Here is a 20,183-nt window from a genome sequence, read left to right on the forward strand (position 1 = left end):
AGAATTTTATACAAATCAATCACCTTAATCCACAAAACCATCCATCATCAACTTCAACTTGACCTGGAAATACCATTCAAACTCCACTCCTCTAACAGACCAACTAGAGATATTTACAAAGGCACTCTTAATGTTCCCCCCACTAAAGCCTCACGCCTCGCTACGACCAAAGACAGAGCCTTTTCGATAGCAGGCCCATCTATCTGGAATAGCATCCCATCAAACCTCAGACTGGAGCCATGCCTTTTAACTTTCAGAAAAAGACTTAAAACTTGGCTCTTTCACCAAGCCTTCCCTGAACCACCAGACAATTACTAGTTGGCCTTCATTCCTACCCGGTCTGGCACTCTGTTTCTCGAAGAAAAAATGGACTCTGAGACTTTCAGGTTAAAGCACCGTTTTTAAGTTTTTTAACTTGTACACTCTATGGTAACAATACTTTTACCGGCCTTTCTTCTTTCCAGCTTGTTGTAAGCTCCCAAGTTCTCTCCCCCTGTTGATTGCAACTTTGACTTATTCCTACCTATTATTATCTTTCGTTTACTTGAATTGTTACTCTAGTTTCCCCTTTGTTAAACTGTAAACCGATCCGGTATGGTTATTTACTATGAAGGTCGGTATAAAAAACTGTTAAATAAATAAATAAGTGCTATATTTTATGCGCGCTGCTTTTGAAAATTCACCTTTATATGCGCAATAGCCCTGATTTATACACAGAAGCAGGTATTTGAGAAAGTGTGCGCATATACCGTTTTGAAAATACTTGCGTGTATACTCGCAATCACCCGTTTCTCGATATCTCCACCAGTTCACCCATACCCTCCAGCACTTCAAGCTGAACTCCCCCAGTTCACCCAGATCTCCCACCCAAAAGTCTGATTTCACGTACATGAGTCAGTTAGCAGGTGTAAAAGTGTGCGAATAAATTTGGCAATGTATGCACTTGACTCTCTTCCAAAATAGCAACTGACGCCTGCCCCAAAACGCCCCAGTCCGCACTTTTTTCCAGTGGTAAAATGTGCACGTGAAATGTAAAACATGCATACTCTCGACATTTATAAAATGGCATATCCATGAGTACGTCATTTACTTGCACATCTGCCACTTCTATGCGCAAAACCCCTTTGAAGTGTGTTGCACAGCCTCAAACAGAGAACTTCAGAAGTTCTTTCCTGTGGAGGTCTCTTCTGCATTTCTCAGCTAAGGTACATAGCAGTCCCTGGTTTTATGTAGAAAATAACTTTTGAACATGCTTTTTCTGTACTGCTGGTCGCCCTCAGGTAGTGTTATAATCTGACTGATGTTTTGCCTGGGTGATGGTGCACGTCTCTTTGCTAGCCTGCAGCACACAGGTCTGCAGGCTCTGCCTCGTCCTTAGCCAAGGAACAGACCCGTGTAACTCAAGCTATTTTTTTTTTGTTTTTGTTTGCCGTAGCTGCCCAGAACCGGCTGCAGCCTCCACTTCCCTGCGTTTGCACCCAGCGGTCCACAGCCTCGCGGAAGAGGAACAAAAAGAAAAAACCTGCCAGCGTAGCCAGAAAGCCCAGCTCGCTCCCGAACGACAGCAAGCTGACAGCCAGCCTGGAATGCTCCCGTCTGCCGGGGGCCGAGCACATTCCAAAGGAGGAAAACCAGGTTTCAGGCTTCGGAATTGTCCTGGAGTCCTCCTCCACCTCTGCAGATGTAAGTTGATATTCCGAAGCGTTGCCTCGGGTGGTAAAAAAAAGGCTGCGTGCGTATGAGACCTGTTTGTTCTGTTTCTGGCCATTCCCCTGAGTTCTTATCCAGATGGCAGCCTATGAAAGGCACCATCGCGCAGGAGGAGTTACTATTGCGTAGAGCTCCTTCACAGCAGGAAACGTGCATGGTTGCATGTGCAGACTTGCAATTACTGGGTGCTTAATGTCCAGGTCACTTACTCAAAAATAAACCACGCAAGTGAAAACGTAGATATAGCAAACAAATGATCTCATGTGCAACAGCAAATGTTTTTACTTTAGTCAACAGTAGAAAAAAAATGATAGAACTTATTAAGTTTTATGTGACCATCACATATTGGCACGTGGGCTGCACAGAATAATCCGACGGCTTCTGACCTTTCGTGTGCTCACATGGTTATAATCATCAGTCATTACCAGCACCAAAGATAATGTTAGATAGATAGATATATATTTTAATGCTTTCAGTATGCAAGAAAAGTCTCAGAAACAGTCCAATCTAGATCAGTAACTTTCAAACAAACGCGTGCATGCACTCTGGCGTCTCTGTGCGCCCAAATACGCAACCATTTTATAACTTGCACGCATGCTATAAAATAGCCTGGCTGTGCGCCCAAATGTAAGTGAGCATGTGCCTAAGCGTGCAAATCCCGATTCTGTTCCTACTATGTAAGTCAGGGTATTTTATAACGGGTGCGCATCCACGCCCTTGCCGGTTTCACCAGTTCGCCCAGTTATGAGCTAGATCCTCCAGACCCTTTAAACCCGGCAGAAATGGCTGTTTTTTTAAAACGTCCACCACCTCCCTAGCAGAAGTTAAACCCACACAGACCTGGGCACATAAGTATTTATGCACACATCTTGTGCCTATGCCCCAAAATGTCCACGTCCTGTCCAGTCCACGCCCCCTTTTTGAAATCAGGTGAGATGTGCGTGCCATGGGAGATTCCCGTGCATCTGGGCAGCTTTTAGAATCCACCTTTAAGCTTGTAGTGCATGAATGCAAAAACAAGGACTCTCAAGGAGAATTGTTTGAGTTATAGCTTCAAAAGTCTGGATACTTATTTCAGTCTTGGAAGTATCCGCTATCAGGGTTTCCTTTATGAGAGGATACTTATTTCAGTCTTGGAAGTATCCGCTATCAGGGTTTCCTTTATGAGACAAAGTAAAGCACATAGATGTTCAGACGACCGATCCAGCATCCCAGTGGGCTGGTCTTATATCCTGTTTCTGGTTACTGAAATGTACAGAGTGAGCCGGGGCGTACTATGTATTCTCACATGTAATGTTTGGCCAGTCGCAGGTAGACCCCGCAACTGGCCACACTCGCCCCGGATGCCGCTGACCTGCCCAGACACCACTGAAAATACTGACCACCCAGAACACCGCCGTCTCCCTGCCGCGCTGCGCCATTCCTAAGGCGTGCATGCTCCAGCTCCGCTTTTGTTGGCTCTGCAGCAGGAAACCCGCGCCAGCCGGGTATTTAAACCCGGGCTCTACTCCCAGCTGGCGCCTCAGCAACACATGCTCTTGCTTTCTGCAGTGTGCGTTGCAGTGTTCTGTTCCTGCCTGCCTTGCTCTTTGGTCCAGCTTTGCCCTGGTTCTGCTTCGTGCCTTGTCCAGTCCCATCTTTTTTTTTTTTTAATTTGTAATTTTTATTGCTGTCAATGATCTTGCCTGCCACCTGGTACTGACCTCCACTATGGACTTTGACCACACTCTTGCTTGCCGCTTGGTACTAACTTTTCCTATGGACCCTGATTACGCCCTGCTCGCTGCCTGCCCTTGACCCTTGGCTTGAACTTGATTTCTGCATGATTGCTGCCTGCCCTAACCTTATCCTGCCTCTGGACTGCCCCAAGGGATATTTGCCTAAGTCCTGTCACGGGGCTGGTATAGGTAAAGGTCCAGCTCAGTCCCATCGAAGGGCGCGTCCGCCAGCTGTCAGCATGGGCCTAGTAGGCTTGCGCGAACCACACCCCAGCACAAGGGCTCACACCCATGACAGATTGCTGAAGCCATGAGCTCGACAGACACGTTCCCCACTCAGGCTAGCTCTGGCTTGGTACTTCAAGTGGAACAACAACAGGACCAGTTGAATTCTCTGACTGGCCTCCTCCCACCATGGGCAGCACGTCTAGAAATCTTGAGCAACCCTGCCCCAGCACCGGTACCTCTCCCGGTTTCTCTAGTGCAAATGGCCACTGCCATGTCACACTTTCCACCACCACACAGATACGAAGGCAATCCTAAAGGATGCAGAGGGTTTATCAATCAATACAAGATGCTTTTTCAACTCCAGGCTGCCCACTTCCTTTTGGACCGTGTTAAAATCACCTATATACTCTCTTTGCTGGGTGGCCATGCTCTTGCCTGGGCCTTTCCCTTGTGGGAACAAGATGATCTGCTCCTGCAGAATCTGGACAACTTTTTACAACAATTTCGCCTGATAGTTGACAAGCTGGATTGGGCTTCGTCTGCAGCCATGTTGCTGTGGCAAATCTGACAAGGCACTCACACTGTAGGCAAATATGCATTATAGTTTCACACCCTGGCTTCTGAGCTTCGCTGGGGTTCGACAGCTTAGCAGTCATCTTCTGACAGGGTTTAACGGGAAGAATAAATGATGAGTTGGAAGGCCGAGCTATCCCTCCCACCCTGGAAGGTCTTATTGCCCTGGCTATCCAAGTGGACTTGAGATTCCAGGAGCTAGCTTGGGAGAAAGGAGTACTCCACTGATTGGTTTACTTGGCCTCACAATTTTAGCACTCCCTGCTGTCCTCCTTGGACCCCAAGTTGTCGGTTGCTCCTGACGAACCCATACAGTTGGGTCGGTCTTAGCTCTCGAATGAGGAGAAACAAAGACGGAGGCAGCGTAACCTCTGTTTCAACTGTGCAGTTTGGGGGCATTTCTTCAGTCACGATCCCGAAAAATTGAGAAGGCCTCCGAACTTTGTGTGGTCATTGAGGCAGTCCAAGGACCACCCGCCTCCTCTCTGCGGCTGGTGATAGCCGTTTGTTTCACCTTCTTGGAGACCACCGTTCAAACCGAGGTATAACTGGACTCCAGAGAGGGTGGTAACTTTATCAAGGAGTCGTCAGTTCACCAATATAACCTGCCCACGACCACACTGGCTATGCCCCTCACCCTTTTTGTCCATATATGGCAAGCCTCTGCTCAGTTGCAAGACCCTGACCACCTTGCCCCTCATCATGCAGATGGGTCTCTTTCACCATGAATGTATCATGCTCTATGTCCTACCCAAAGAAGTCAACCCAGTTATTGTCGGGCTGCCTTGGCTCAAGCTCCACCAATTTGCTGTACATTGGGGTACATTGCCAATTGGGGTCCCTTCTGGCAGGAGCATTGTTCCATCGGTCATGGTGGCTCGGACGATCTAGCCTGACCAGCTGGGCCTGGTGCTTCAGTAAACAACTGAAGACCCTGCCACCTCGCATCTCTGGCGACTGCCCACGTGCCCTACTTCCAGAGAAGATGCCCCTCAGGGGCAGAGCCCATTCATTAATCAGAAGACAGAAGCCATTCAAGAATGTAAATCGCTCAAACCAGAACTCACTCATGATCCCAGTCCCCACCACCCGGATCCCTTGAAGCCCTTTGTCTTGCAGGTAGAAACTGCTGCCATTGAGAAAAGGGGCTGTCCTCACTCACCACAATGACCAAGAGCCTCACAGACCAGATTCACTGCAGCAGAACAGGACCAAAGGGCTGATGCTCGTTCACAGTCTTCCAAAACCAAAGACTCCTTGGAATCTCCTCTTAAACCTGTGTCTAGCCTCCAAGTTCCCAGATGATAAAGTATCCCATCGTCTCTTCCACCAGAAGCCTAAGCCCAGAGGCTGGAGGAGGGGGCTTAGAAGGGGGGGAGGGGGGTACTGTGACTTTTGGCTGCTTGCAGGAAGGCCCCACGACTGGCGCATTCACTCTGTACACCGCCAACCTGCCCTGATGTTGCTGGGAGCGCTGACCATTACCGTCTCTCTGCCGCACCTCGCCGTTCCTAAGGCGCGCATGCACGCACCAGCTCCCCTTGTGTTGGCTTCGCAATGGGAAACTCACTGAGTTGCACGGTAAAGATGCCGGTGCCGGCCGGGTATTTAAATCTGTCCTCTGCTCCCAGCCAGCACCTCAGCAACAGGTCCTCTTGCTTTCTGCAGTGTTTGTTGCTGTGTTCCAGCCTTATCCCAGTTGTGCTTCGTGCCTTGTCCAGTCCAGTCGGCTCTTGCTTTTTTGGTACTGACCTCTGCTACGGACTCTGACTACGCACTTGCCTGCTCACCTGTCACCTAGAACTGACCTCTGCTACGGCCTCTGACCACATTCTTACCTGCTCCTGGTACTGACCTCTGCTATGGACCATGACTATGCCCTGCTCACTGCCTGCCCTGACCCTTAGCCTGAACTTGGTATCTGCCTTATTGCTGCCTTCTCTGACCACAGCCTGCCTCTGGACGTTCTCCCCTTGACCACCCTAAGGGACATTCGCTTAAGTCCTGCTGGCCCTGGGAACCCAAGGGCTTAACCTGCGGGGAATGGGGCTGGTATAGGTGAAGGTCCAGCTCAGTCCCGTCATAGAGCATGTCCGCCGGCTGTCGCTGTGGGCTTAGTAGGCTTGTGGCTGACATCACAGCTCAAGAGCTCGCATCTGTAACATGTGGCTCAGAGAAAGCTTTTTATCCTTTTCCTTGGGCTGTTTAGGAAGAAGACTAAAAGCTGCCATGAATTAAATTTAGTTCTCCGGCTTCGAAGAGATGTACCAGCTATATTTTAATCCAGGCCATAAATAAATAAGAGTGACCCGGATTGACCTCTGTTGGAAACAGGATGCTGGGCTTGATGATCCCTCGGTCTGACCCAGCTTGGCAATTTCTTCTGTTCTTAGGATAAAGGTGAACCGGTAGTTGTAGTGTACTTGGATTTTCAGAAGGCGTTTGACAAAGTTCCTCATGAGAGGCTTCTAGGAAAAGTAAAAAGTCATGGGATAGGTGGTGATGTCCTTTCGTGGATTACAAACTGGCTAAAAGACAGGAAACAGAGAGTAGGATTAAATGGGCAATTTTCTCAGTGGAAGGGAGTGGACAGTGGAGTGCCTCAGGGATCTGTATTGGGACCCTTACTGTTCAATATATTTATAAATGATCTGGAAAGAAATATGACGAGTGAGATAATCAAATTTGCAGATGACACAAAATTGTGCAGAGTAGTTAAATCACAAGCAGATTGTGATAAATTGCAGGAAGACCTTGTGAGACTGGAAAATTGGGCATCCAAATGGCAGATGGAATTTAATGTGGATAAGTGCAAGGTGATGCATATAGGGAAAAATAACCCATGCTATAATTACACAATGTTGGGTTCCATATTAGGTGCTACAACCCAAGAAAGAGATCTAGGTGTCATAGTGGATAACACATTGAAATCGTCGGTTCAGTGTGCTGCGGCAGTCAAAAAAGCAAACAGAATGTTGGGAATTATTAGGAAGGGAATGGTGAATAAAACGGAAAATGTCATAATGCCTCTGTATCGCTCCATGGTGAGACCGCACCTTGAATACTGTGTACAATTCTGGTCGCCGCATCTCAAAAAAGATATAATTGCGATGGAGAAGGTACAGAGAAGGGCTACCAAAATGATAAGGGGAATGGAACAACTCCCCTATGAGGAAAGACTAAAGAGGTTAGGACTTTTCAGCTTGGAGAAGAGACGACTGAGGGGGGATATGATAGAGGTGTTTAAAATCATGAGAGGTCTAGAACGGGTAGATGTGAATCGGTTATTTACTCTTTCGGATAATAGAAGGACTAGGGGGCACTCCATGAAGTTAGCATGTGGCACATTTAAAACTAATCGGAGAAAGTTCTTTTTTACTCAACGCACAATTAAACTCTGGAATTTGTTGCCAGAGGATGTGGTTAGTGCAGTTAGTATATCTGTGTTTAAAAAAGGATTGGATAAGTTCTTGGAGGAGAAGTCCATTACCTGCTATTAAGTTCACTTAGAGAATAGCCACTGCCATTAGCAATGGTTACATGGAATAGACTTAGTTTTTGGGTACTTGCCAGGTTCTTATGGCCTGGATTGGCCACTGTTGGAAACAGGATGCTGGGCTTGATGGACCCTTGGTCTGACCCAGTATGGCATTTTCTTATGTTCTTATCTTTTTTTTTTTTTTATCCCCAGGGCCACTTATTGGCCAGCTTTGTTAAGCTAAAGAATAAAAGGCCCCTCACCTACAAGTCCATCATTGGGAATTGTAATTTTAACTGCTGGGAGAAAGAAAGGAAGAAAAGGTCCTGCCCTCATATGCTGTTGGAACAAAAATATATATATTTAAAGGTTGAGAGCTTGGCCAGTGGTACATGAAGAGACAGAAAAACGATGCAGGGGACGTTGAAAAATCGCACTTTTCTGGAAGTGTTAATTAGTAATGAAAAGGAGATCAATTCTTTTATTAAGTTACATCCTGCAGACCAGCAGCTCTGATTAATAATAATAATAATAATAATAATAATACAACAGAAAAGCTTTTACAGCAGTGTCAGCATTAGAAATGTCATAACTTTAGGTTGGTAAGTGACAGGTAATTGGCGAGCTCTCATCGCTGGAATACGTTTTGTCTGTGCGGGCGACCCCGGGAAGGGTTACGTGCACGATGGGCGGAAGGGCGCCGTTCCGCCGCAGCTCTCACGCGCTGCGCGCTGTGCGGCAGGAGCTCTGTGGACAGCGGTGGCTCGTAGGCCTGAGATGGGGGCGTGCTTCAGCCAGTGTTTTCTACGGGTGGGCTCACTGGAGCTCAGACTTTCTAGAAAAGGAGCAGGCAACTCCCGGTCCTGGAGTGCCACAAACGGGGACTGATTTTCAGAATATGCACGCACCGCCTGCCTTATATGCAGCTGCGTCTCATGCGTGTTCATCGTGGAAGTGCTTAAAACCAGGCCTGTCTGAGGCACTCCAGGACCGGAGTTGCCCGCTCCTATTCTAGGGAGACTTATTCCCGGCATGAGAAGGGTAGAAAATGCCCAAAATGTGGAACGATGCTGCAAGGCTTGCCCTTGGGCAGGGGTTCTCAACCCGGTCTTCAGGGACACACCAAGCCTGCCAGCCTGGCTTTCAGGATATCCACAGTGAAATATGCACGAGAGAGGTTTGTGTGCAATCATTGTGGATATCCCGAAAATCTGATTGGCTAGGTGTGCCCCGAGGACTGGGGTCGAGAACCCCTGGTCTAGGGGTTCACCGTGCAGCAGGTTAGAGATGTCATCGTTTGGTTACCTGCTTCTGACTGCTTTTTAATTTGTTTGTGTTTGGATAGGTCCAAAAGAGAAAAGATTTGTGCAGACCTTCATTTGGTTTCTCCCAGGGCGGCGATGTAACCGATGCTGCTTACAACTGCTACTGCGTTAGCAAAGTGGGAAGGTGGTGCATGAACTGGCAGACGTTTTTTCCTCTGAAATGAAAGCCACTTCCTACTTGTCCATGGTGTGGACTGGTGAAGATTTTGTAGGACTGGGGAAAAGCTTTAACACTTAGAGCCTGAGCCAAGCTCAGGGCTCCAGTCTGACCAGATTAGGGTCTAGTGATGGGGGGGAAAAAAGCAACACAGTGGAATATAAGTGAGAACAGACGAAGAGAAAAGTAAAATTAGTGTTTGTATTGGTTACTTGAGATTTTACAACCAGATGCTTCTCATAATCGCAGCAGGATGCAGCCAAGGTCGCATCTTCTGCAGGATTGCATGACTCGCACTAATGGTATCTTACAGGCCGATGCGATATCGGTGCGTGTCAAACGGGCGCTCATGGTTGAGCGCCTGCTCCCTTAAATCGCGCCGATCCACCTCTCCCGGGCGGTAAACAGGAGGCGCTAGGGGAAATCGTGTGCCCGCAGTGCCTCCTCAGCAGTGGGCGCCCGGGAGAGGCGGCTGTCAGCCCCATTTTCCTAAGTTGTGCACAGCCACAGGTTAAGAAAAGGGACGCTTGTTAATTGAACGCCCATTTTCCTAACCTGACCGCGGCACACGTTTTGTTTTGTTTTTTTTGGGGGGGGACGACATTTTGAATTTTTTAGTTCCTCTGACTTAATATTGCCACGATATTAAGTTGGAGGAAAACACTGCATTTCTGTACTTCCTCTGACTTAATATTACCACGATATTAAGTCGGAGGAAGTACAAAAAAAGAAGTATTTTCTGTACAGTTTTTGGGCTTCTCCAAAATTAACGCATGCTCGAGCAGGCGTTAATTTTGGCAAGTAAAAATGTGCACGTCAGGCACAAATTGGGGTTGTTTTGTTTTGGTTTTTTTTTTGCATCATGGGGAATAGCTAATAGCCTCATGAACATGCATTTACATGTCATGAGCGCTGTTACCTACACGAGTGATTGGATGCGCTTTTTGGATGTGCTTTTTGGCCGTTTTGCATCGGGGGTTATGGACGCGCGTCCACGTGTGCGTTGAGCCGTGCGGCTCGGCCAGGTACCGCATCGGCCTGTGAGAGTGGTGGTGGCAACTGTTTTGCTCACCTTTTGGTGAAATTTCTCAATCTGGCCCTCCAGAGATCTTGCTTGTGAGAGAGAGAGAGCAAATGCTTGGTGAGAAATCATGAGAATGAATAAGGGGATCCTGTGTGTGACCCCTTCCCCTTCCCCCTCCCCTGGAAAACCAGTAACTCAGCTGTTCATGCCGTTGTGCAGCCGGCCTGTTCGCTGCAAGGTCTCTAGTGCCCAGTTGCCAGGCAAGTATCTTGTCTTCCTGCTAGCACCTGTGCAACTGCAAATACGTAACCTGCAGGAGGGAACTGCGGTGTGTAGCAGGGGCCCCAGCCTTGCCCACCATGCACTTCGAAAACCCCTTCTTATTCCTCCCTTCTTCTCCCAGGCCTTCCTTCCTTCCTTCCCTGGAGTCTGCACAGTCCCTTGCCCAGCACCAACTACTGACGCAATGCTAAGCAGGGATACTAGACCAGGAAAATTAAATTGCACGGCAAGTCCGTAGTTTTGAGAGCTATTGTAAATGTGCATCAAGATGTGTCAATTACAACTGCATTTTGGTTTAGATTGTTTGTTTTGTAAGGCTTTGTATTCTTTCAATCAAGATATTGTTCTAACTGTAAGCTGGAGCACAGCTGGAAATAGTTGGAAAGCACTGAGTTAGTGAGCTGGCCTTTCACTTTTGGAGGCTTGGGTTGCGTTTCTGGCTTGTGTTTCAGAGTCATGTTCCAAGTCACGTGTTTGGGGACAAGAACGAAACCATCAGAAGTTCTCCACCTCACAAAGTGGCAATGCAGCTTGATACATTCTGCAGCCTGAGGCTAAGGAGGGCCCTGCAGTCAAGTAGTGCACGCTGATGGGAAATCTTTTAAGTCTCTCACCTGCATCGTTTCAGCTTCACTGTAAAGCCTGTAAAGTTATAACATGGAACTAACGACGTAGTAAAAGCTGAGCTGCTTATTATAGTGGGAGTCTGAAAATGTTTCCTGCAGATCGGGACTGGGTTGCAGTAGCAGCAGTTGGCGAGGCGGGTAGCCCACCGTCGTCTATTCACGCCGCGCCCGGCTCTAGGCCGGTTCTGAGCTGAGAGCTGCTGCCGCAGTAGGTTATGCCATGCATGTCCCACTTTAAGATCATGCTTTGTCTTCTTTCGGTAGCCAGAAGTGCAACTCGCGGAAGGCTTTGGCGTGTTTATGCCGAAATCTCAGCTGGACTCTATACTGTCAAACTACACACGCTCAGGAAGCCTGCTCTTTAGGAAGCTGGTGTGCGCGTTCTTCGATGACAAGACGTTGGCCAATTCCTTGCCCAATGGGAAGCGAAAAAGAGGGCTGAATGATAACCGAAAAGGGCTGGACCAGAACATTGTGGGAGCAATCAAAGGTAGGTTCATAATTGGAAGCTTGGGTTGAAAGCATGGCTGAGCAGTTAGACTGGAAGCAGAGGGGAGGGGAGGTGAACAGAGTCCTCACAACACTCATTCCCTGTACGTACCGGGATCAGTCCAGGCTTTAAATCGAGTTAAAATCAAGACCCGACTGAAAAACAGATGCCGGGTCAAGTTGAATTTTCCTAGACAAGTCAGCAGAAAAGGCGTTTACAAGTGGTGAGAGCTTGTGCAGGTGCTGGGGTGCGTTGGGGAGGGCACCAGTAATTACAAGTGGTGAGAGCTTGTGCAGGTGCTGGGGTGCGTTGGGGAGGGCACCAGTAATTACCTGCTAGGAGCTCCGGGATTCTGCATGACAAGCTGCAGAGTCACTTTATCTCCCTGGGCCTTGCTTTACCTAACTATAAATGGTTAGTAATGATACTCTTTGCTTTGGATTGGTTTTTTTTTATGTGACTGCACAATATTCCTAGCTCATGTTTGGTTGCAAATTAAACCATCCTTGTGATGACTTATTTTCCCCATTTACAACTACATTATTTTATATAATTTTTTGGAGGAAGTCAAAATATTATTTTAAAGCATTGGTAGACAAAACTACCGATTTATGGCATTTAATTTCAGTGATATTTGAGAATTTTTGAGACCCTTTACATTCATCTCACATAGGCTTGCTACAAGCGAAAAATCTTTTTTGTCGATCTCCAAGGCTGCTTACCTTCTTGTTGTAACTGCCGCTCCATGCAGAAAAGTTACCACAGGTTATCCCAGGCCTTCATTTCCTTCTAATGGCCACTAGTGATCCTCTGACTTCATTCCACACTTTTTGACTTCCGACAGTTTTTACCTTCACCGCCTCCTCTTGGAGGGCACCCAGGAATCCACCTCCTCGTGTTCACAGCCACACTAAATCACGACGAAGCTTGGTATAGAGGCACCGATGAGGCGCCTTGTCCTCCGTGCACATATCCGTGTGCAGGTGCAGCTCCATACCGTATCACTAGGAATGTGGAGGCGAGCAGATGTAGCTTATGGATAATGATAAATGTGCTCGAGGTGATAAGCTGAAGGTCTGTCTCTTTCTTTACTGCGGAGCTTGTAGACTGCTCTGTGATAATTGCTAATGTCGCTCTCTGTACTTCTCTTTAGTGTTCACAGAAAAATACTGCATCGCTAACCATATTGAGAAAGTTCCTGGCCCCAGAGACTGGGTTCAGATCCTCCAAGATCAAATAAAACTCGCTAGGAGAAGGTTAAAAAGAGGTTCGGGTGAGTATAGCTGTGTAAGGATTTGCTCCTTAGCGCAAGAGTAAAATTTATCCTCAGTTTCAATGTCCTACTGCTGAATGTGAGCTGGTCTGCTGGCAGAAAAAAGTTCCTGCACTTTCATTCCTCTGCACGGCTGGATGACCTGAAAATTTGCTGTTGCCATGTCACTAAATTAAAAAAAACTACACTCACACAATTACACTTGCTATTCAGCGCATTGCAACGCAACATGAAAGCATTCTATTCAAATTCTGGTGTCAGCTCAGGAAAAGACTTCCTCCACTGCTAAACACTTTGGGGCGGATTTTCAGAGCCCTGCTCGCCTAAATCCGGGCGGATTTAGGCGAGCAGGGCCCTGCGCGCCGGTGCGCCTATGTTCAATAGGCCTACCGGCGCGCGCAGACCCCGGGACTCGCGTAAGTCCCGGGGTTTGGCGAGGGGGGCGTGTCGGGGGTGGGCCCGGTCGGCTCGGCGTTTTGGGGGCGTCGGCAGCGTTTTGGGGGCGGGCCCGGGGGCATGGTTACGGCCCGGGGCAGTCCGGGGGCGTGGCCGCACCCTCCGTACCCGCCCCCAGGTCGCGTCCTGGCGCGCTAGCGGCCCGCTGGCGCGCGGGGATTTACGTCTCCCTCCAGGAGGCGTAAATCCCCCGACAAAGGTAAGGGGGGGGGTTAGACAGGGCCAGGCGGGTGGGTTAGGGAGGGGAAGGTGAGGGGAGGGCAAAAGAAAGTTCCCTCCGAGGCTGCTCCGATTTCGGAGTGGCCTCGGAGGGAACGGGGGTAGGCTGCGCGGCTCGGCGCGCGCCGGCTATACAGAATCGATAGCCTTGCGCGCGCCGATCCAGGATTTTAGCGGATATGCGCGGCTACGCGCGTATCTACTAAAATCCCGCGTACTTTTGCTTGCGCCTGATGCACCAGCAAAAGTACGCCAATTCGCGCGGTTTGAAAATCTACCCCTTTGAGAAGTATCACAAACCCCAGCAAAAACAGAGACCCCCTAAAACCTTTCCATACCATACAGTCACAGCACTGACTCTCAGGACTCAAATAACATGCTTATCAGTTTCCCAGACCGTAAACGTCAGGGCCCTTATTGGTTGCTGTTTGAATCCAATTCCCCATTCCCTGTACGTACCTGGATCAGTCCAGACCGTGGGTTATGTCCCCAGTCCAGCAGATGGAGTCAGCACAAGCTTTGAGGGGGCGTCACCATAAGTACTACTACCCCCTCTGCAGGAGTTCAGTATCTTCTGACTCCAGCAGATGCGAGTAGGGGAATCAGGCTTCCCCTCCTTTTCCTACCCCAGACTGTAAAGGTTGGGGCGCTCGGTTGCTGTTTGAAAACATTTCCCCTTTTCCCTCTGCCATTGAAACAGAAAGCCATGATGGAGTTGCATCAACATAAAAACATAAGAAATTGCCATGCTGGGTCAGACCAAGGGTCCATCAAGCCCAGCATCCTGTTTCCAACAGTGGCCAAGCCAGGCCACAAGAACCTGGCAAGTACCAAAACACTAAGAAGATCCCATGCTACTGATGCAATTAATAGCAGTGGCTATTCCCTAAGTAAACTTGATTAATAGCTGTTAATGGACTTCTCATCCAAGAACTTATCCAAACCTTTTTTAAACCCAGCTACACTAACTGCACTAACCACATCCTCTGGCAACAAATTCCAGAGATTTATTGTGCGTTGAGTGAAAAAGAATTTTCTCTGATTAGTCTTAAATGTGCTACTTGCTAACTTCATGGAATGCCCCCTAGTCCTTCTGTTATCCGAAAGAGTAAATAACCGAGTCACATCTACTCGTTCAAGACCTCTCATGATCTTAAAGACCTCTATCATATCCCCCCTCAGCCGTCTCTTCTCCAAGCTGAACAGCCCTAACCTCTTCAGCCTTTCCTCATAGGGGAGCTGTTCCATCCCCTTTATCATTTTGGTTGCCTTTCTCTGTATCTTCTCCATCGCATTGAGATGCGGCGACCAGAATTGTACACAGTATTCAAGGTGCGGTCTCACCATGGAGCGATATAGAGGCATTATGACATTTTCCGTTCTATTAACCATTCCCTTCCTAATAATTCCTAACATTCTGTTTGCTTTTTTGACTGCTGCAGCACACTGAGCCGACGATTTTAAAGTATTATCCACTATGATGCCTGGATCTCTTTCCTGGGTGGTAGCTCCTAATATGAAACCTAACATCGTGTAACTACAGCAAGGGTTATTTTTCCCTATATGCAACACCTTGCACTTGTGATGTAAGATGAATGTCCTTCCAGTCAGAAGAAGGGACCTCTGGTCGGCATCATCTTGGGATGATTCTTACATTGTCTGGACAAGAGAGATGCTGGTCTGTGGAGAGTCTCATTTCTCTTTGAGATTGGTGGCTGGTGAGCTCCGTGCTTGCCGCGCTGCCCCTCGCTGAGTGCCATCCTGTGACCAGCGCTCCCACTCTGAGACCTGTATGCAACCCTTTTTTTTTTTTTTTTTCTTCTTCATTTAGAAGCTGGAGGTTTCCTCCTGCTTCCTTTTGGGCTGCGGTGCCCTGAGCCTTCAGTCACAAGTGCCTGAGGATTTCTGTCCCTCTCCCCAGCTCCTTTAGCTCGGTCATTGCAGTGACAGTCCTCTGCGGAGTGGGGCTGCTTCTTAGAGGGGCCTTATGCGATAAGGGGATTACAGCCAACGCGGAGTGAAACTAGGTAATGCTCATCACATGCAAAATGCCTGTGAAGGAGGTTATTAGCTATTCACTCCGCATGCAAAAAAAAAAAAAAAAATGTGCGTTTAAGATGTACATTTTTGCGCTCAGAAATTAATGCCTGCCCCAACCAGGCTTAATTGCTGCGCGCTCCTAAAAGTAGTACAGAAAAGCAGAAAAAACTGCTTTTCTGTACAGCCTCCTACTTAATATTGTTGCAATATCAAGTAGGAGGAAGAAATGTGTCTAAAAACAGTAGAAAAAAAGAAAAAAAAAGATGCCGGCAGTCGGGTGCAGGAAACGGACGCTCAGTTGACAAGCCTCCGTTTCTTGAACCCCTGGCTGTGCGCCATTTAGGGAAACCAATGTCGATAAATTCGGCGTCTGTTTTCCTAACCGGCGGAATGGCCAACGCTCGCAGGCTTCCGGTGTCAAGGAGGCACCAGGGGCGCACAAGCGCATTAGGAACGTGGGCGCTGACTGTTCAGCGCACAATTATTGCATCGGCCCCAAAGTCTGCAGTCATGGGCTCTTTATCTGACCACTGAGTGTCTGTGTTGCACGATGGTGGGGACTGTGAAGGGAACCGAGCTCTTCCGTACGGCACTTGGGCCACTGATGAACTTCCACCCACCCCCAGCTTCTTAAATGCAGGCTCTTTAAATGTTCGCTGCTCCAGGGGCGATCCGGGTAACCATAGACCAGTGAGCCTGACTTCAGTGCCGGGAAAAATAGTGGAAACTATTCTCAAGATCAGAATCGTAGAGCATATAGAAAGACATGATTTAATGGGACACAATCAGCATGGATTTACCCAAGGGAAGTCTTGCCTAACAAATATGCTTCATTTTTTTTGAAGGAGTTAATAAACATGTGGATAAAGGTGAACCGGTAGATGTAGTGTATTTGGATTTTCAGAAGGCGTTTGACAAAGTCCCTCATGAGAGGCTTCTACGAAAATTAAAAAGTCATGGGATAGGTGGCGATGTCCTTTCGTGGATTACAAACTGGTTAAAAGCACCCTCTCCTCCTTTTGCCCTTCTCTCCATTTAGAATTTGTTTAACCTATCTTCTCTCTAACAGCCTAGTTCCACATTCCCTGTTATAATGTAACTTTTGTTTTTGTTTGCTCTGTTAACTGGTTCCCCCTAGTTTACTGTAAACCGGTTCGATAAGACCTGGTCTTGAGAATCGATATATTAAAAGAATTTAAATAAATAAAAATAAATAAAAGACAGGAAACAGAGAGTAGGACTAAATGGTCAATTTTCTCAGTGGAAAAGGGTAAACAGTGGAGTGCCTCAGGGATCTGTACTTGGACCGGTGCTTTTCAATAAATATATAAATGATCTGGAAAGGAATACGACGAGTGAGGTTACAAATTTGCGGATGATAAAAAAATTATTCAAAATAGTTAAATCACAAGCAGATTGTGATACATTACAGGAGGACCTTGTGAGACTGGAAGATTGGGCATCCAAATGGCAGATGAAATTTAATGTGGACGTGCAAGGTGTTGCATATAGGGAAAAATAACCCTTGCTGTAGTTACACGATGTTAGGTTCCACATTAGGAGCTACCACCCAGGAAAAGATCTAGGCATCATAGTGGATAATACTTTAAAATCGTCAGTTCAGTGTGCTGCAGCAGTCAAAAAAGCAAACAGAATGTTAGGAATTATTAGAAAGGGAATTGTTAATAGAACGGAAAATGTCATAATGCCTCTATATCGCTCTATGGTGAGACCGCACCTTGAATACTGTGTACAATTCTGGTCGCCGCATCTCAAGAAAGATATAATTGCGATGGAGAAGGTACAGAGAAGGGCAACCAAAATGATAAAGAGGATGGAACAGCTCCCCTATGAGGAAAGGCTTGGAGAAGCTTGGAGAAGAGACGGCTGAGGGGGGATATGATAGAGGTGTTTAAGTAGTAGATGTGACTCGGTTATTTTCACTTTCGAATAACAGAAGGACTAGGGGGCATTCCATGAAGTTAGCAAGTAGCACATTTAAGACTAATCGGAGAAAATTCTTTTTCACTCAACGCACAATAAAGCTCTGGAATTTGTTGCCAGAGGATGTGGTTAGAGCAGTCAGTGTAGCTGGGTTCAAAAAAGGTTTGGATAAGTTCTTGGAGGAGAAGTCCATTAACTGCTATTAATCAAGTTTACTTGGGGAATAGCCACTGCTATTAATTGCATCAGTAGCATGGGATCTTCTTAGTGTTTGGGTAATTGCCAGGTTCTTGTGGCCTGGTTTGGCCTCTGTTGGAAACAGGATGCTGGGCTTGATGGACCCTTGGTCTGACCCAGCATGGCAATTTCTTATGTTCTTATGTTCTTATTTTATTACAAGAAAATAAATCCTTTGGTAAAGGGGAGATTCTGAGGGGCGACAGGAAAGGATTTACTGTGTGAAATAAAGAATGTTTCTTTCTTCCTCTCTCAGCAGTTGGGGCAGCCGAGCAGGAGGAGAAAACAGATGCTGTTCCTGTACAACACACAGGTACGTTTTTCCCTGTCCCAAATCTGCAAAATCCCGCCCTTAGCCTTACCTTGGGAGAATGTCGGGTTTTGGTTTTGTAAGCGTAATACCTGGAACGATGGCAATTTGCAGAATTTGTTCTTTAAAAACAGGGAGGGGGGTGTCTTACTGTAAGTTTAGAAAACAGAATACTTCTGAATTTGAGGTTCTTGATAGCTGCTAAACGTGGTGCTAGCTGCACTGCTTGATTACCGTTGGTAAAATAAAGGTGATAGGGGAAGTGGATTCCAGCCGGAGAAACAGCACTGACACCCAGCTCTTCTCCACCCCTCCGCTTACCACGGGCATCTTTCTTGAAAGCAGATGCACCAGTGGGACCGAGCTTCCACCATGCCAACCCAGGATTAGCAGGATTGAGGGCTTCCTGTGCATTACTGAAAATAGCAGGGGAGGGGTTGTGTTTGTGAAAACTAACCCTTAAACGGGCCGATACAGTACAGTGCGCTCCGGTGGAGTGCACTGTTAACCTGCGTTTGGACGCGCGTTTTGGACGCACTAGCTTTACCCCTTATTCAGTAAGTAAGGAGTAATAGCGCGTCGAAAACGTACGTCCAACCCCCCGAAACTAATAGCGCCCGGAACATGCAAATGCATGTTGAGGGCCCTATTAGTTATTCCCGCGCGATACAGAAAGTAAAATGTGCAGCCAGGCCGCACATTTTACTTTCAGAAATTAGCGCCTACCCAAAGGTAGGCGCTAATTTCTTCCAGCACCGGGAAAGTGCACAGAAAAGTGATATTAAGTCGGAGGTCCCAAAAGTAAAAAAATAATTTAAATTAAAAAAAAAAATTTTTAAATCAATTTTGCCGGCGTCCAGTTTCCGAACCCTTGGCTGTCAGGGGGTTTGAGAACAGACACTGGCAAAATTGAGCGTCATCTGTCAAACCCGCTGACAGCCGCCGCTCCTGTCAAAAAAGAGGGGCTAGGGACGCGCTAGTGTCCCTAGCCCCTCTTTTTACCGCGGGCCCTCATTTGAATACTAAATTGCGCGCACAGGAGAGTGGGCGCTTCCCCGCTCTCCCGCGACTTTTACTGCATCAGCCCGAAGGTAAGTTCCGTACGTTCAGACATTTGCAGACCTGCTTACCTGGCTGCTCTGTTTGCCTTGGGGAGGAGAGCACGTGCGGACCAGAGTCCTAGGGTGCCGGACTGTACCCAGCAACCTCTCTCTTTCTCAGAAGGTTATGCTGCGTGCTCGATTCCTTATACAGACATCAGAAGTAAAATAAACTCGAAGGGGATGATGTTCTGCTCCAGGGTCTGAGGGCTGCGAGCTGGGATTACAGCAAGCTGCTTGTGTTGCTTCGTGAAGTCATTTGCAATTATCCTTGGGGACCTTCGTTTTCAGTTTTTATTTTACTTTTCCCAGGAATTTATCAGTGTTTATCATAAAAAACCAAAAACGGAAGAACTTCAATGGAAAAAAACCTGTCTCCTTGTGTACGTACCCAGATCAGTCCAGACTCCTGGGTTTTTGCCTCCCCTCCAGCAGATGGAGACAGAGAAAGTTTTACTGATACTGTGCATAACCGACAGTGCCACCTGCAGGCCCTCAGTATTTCTCTGTCTCCAGCAGATGGTAGATTATGCAGAACCTGCAGTCTGTACTTAGGAACAGGATAAGCTAGTGAATTCTTCCCAGGAGATTGTTAGGTCCTGGTGGGGGTTTTGAGGTGGACGAGCAGAGGGTTGGGCATCCTTTGTTACTCAGTCCTTCATTGCTGGACAAGGCAGAAAACTGGGGGTCCCAGTTCCCTCACCCTGAAGGACAGACTGAACCTGCGGCCAGTCTTCTTTAAGGGATAACAGCTACTATGAAGAGTCTCACTTTGAAAGTGGTCTTCCCGGTGGCAATCTTTTCGGTTCGCCGAATCTCCGAGCTTCAGGTCTTATCATGTAGGGGAGCCCTTTTTGAGAATTTCGGACGAGGAAGTTTCCTTGAACGGTTCCCTCCTTTTTACCCAGGGTGGTGTCCTCTTTTCACTTAAAGCAGTCAGTAGAACTCCCATTCTTCTCAAATTTGGATCCTTTGGCACCGCACACTAAAGAT

The 20,183-nt window shown here is 47.5% G+C and overlaps 1 protein-coding gene across 2 annotated transcripts in view; it reads left to right on the top strand.

Annotated features, from left to right (window-relative positions):
* The window catches only part of BEND7 (BEN domain containing 7), a 74,049-nt gene that overhangs the window by 34,061 nt on the left and 19,805 nt on the right, over positions 1-20,183 (top strand). The window contains exons 5-8 of one of the 2 annotated variants that reach the window (XM_029615163.1): positions 1,436-1,683; positions 11,386-11,611; positions 12,765-12,884; positions 18,037-18,093. In XM_029615163.1, the coding sequence (XP_029471023.1) occupies positions 1,436-1,683; positions 11,386-11,611; positions 12,765-12,884; positions 18,037-18,093 (651 nt within the window). The remainder of the gene's footprint in view (positions 1-1,435; positions 1,684-11,385; positions 11,612-12,764; positions 12,885-18,036; positions 18,094-20,183) is intronic. The other variant, XM_029615164.1, reaches the window with a different exon arrangement.

This window comes from Rhinatrema bivittatum, chromosome 9, assembly GCF_901001135.1.
Source record: "Rhinatrema bivittatum chromosome 9, aRhiBiv1.1, whole genome shotgun sequence".
In the NCBI taxonomy this organism is placed as follows: domain Eukaryota; kingdom Metazoa; phylum Chordata; class Amphibia; order Gymnophiona; family Rhinatrematidae; genus Rhinatrema; species Rhinatrema bivittatum.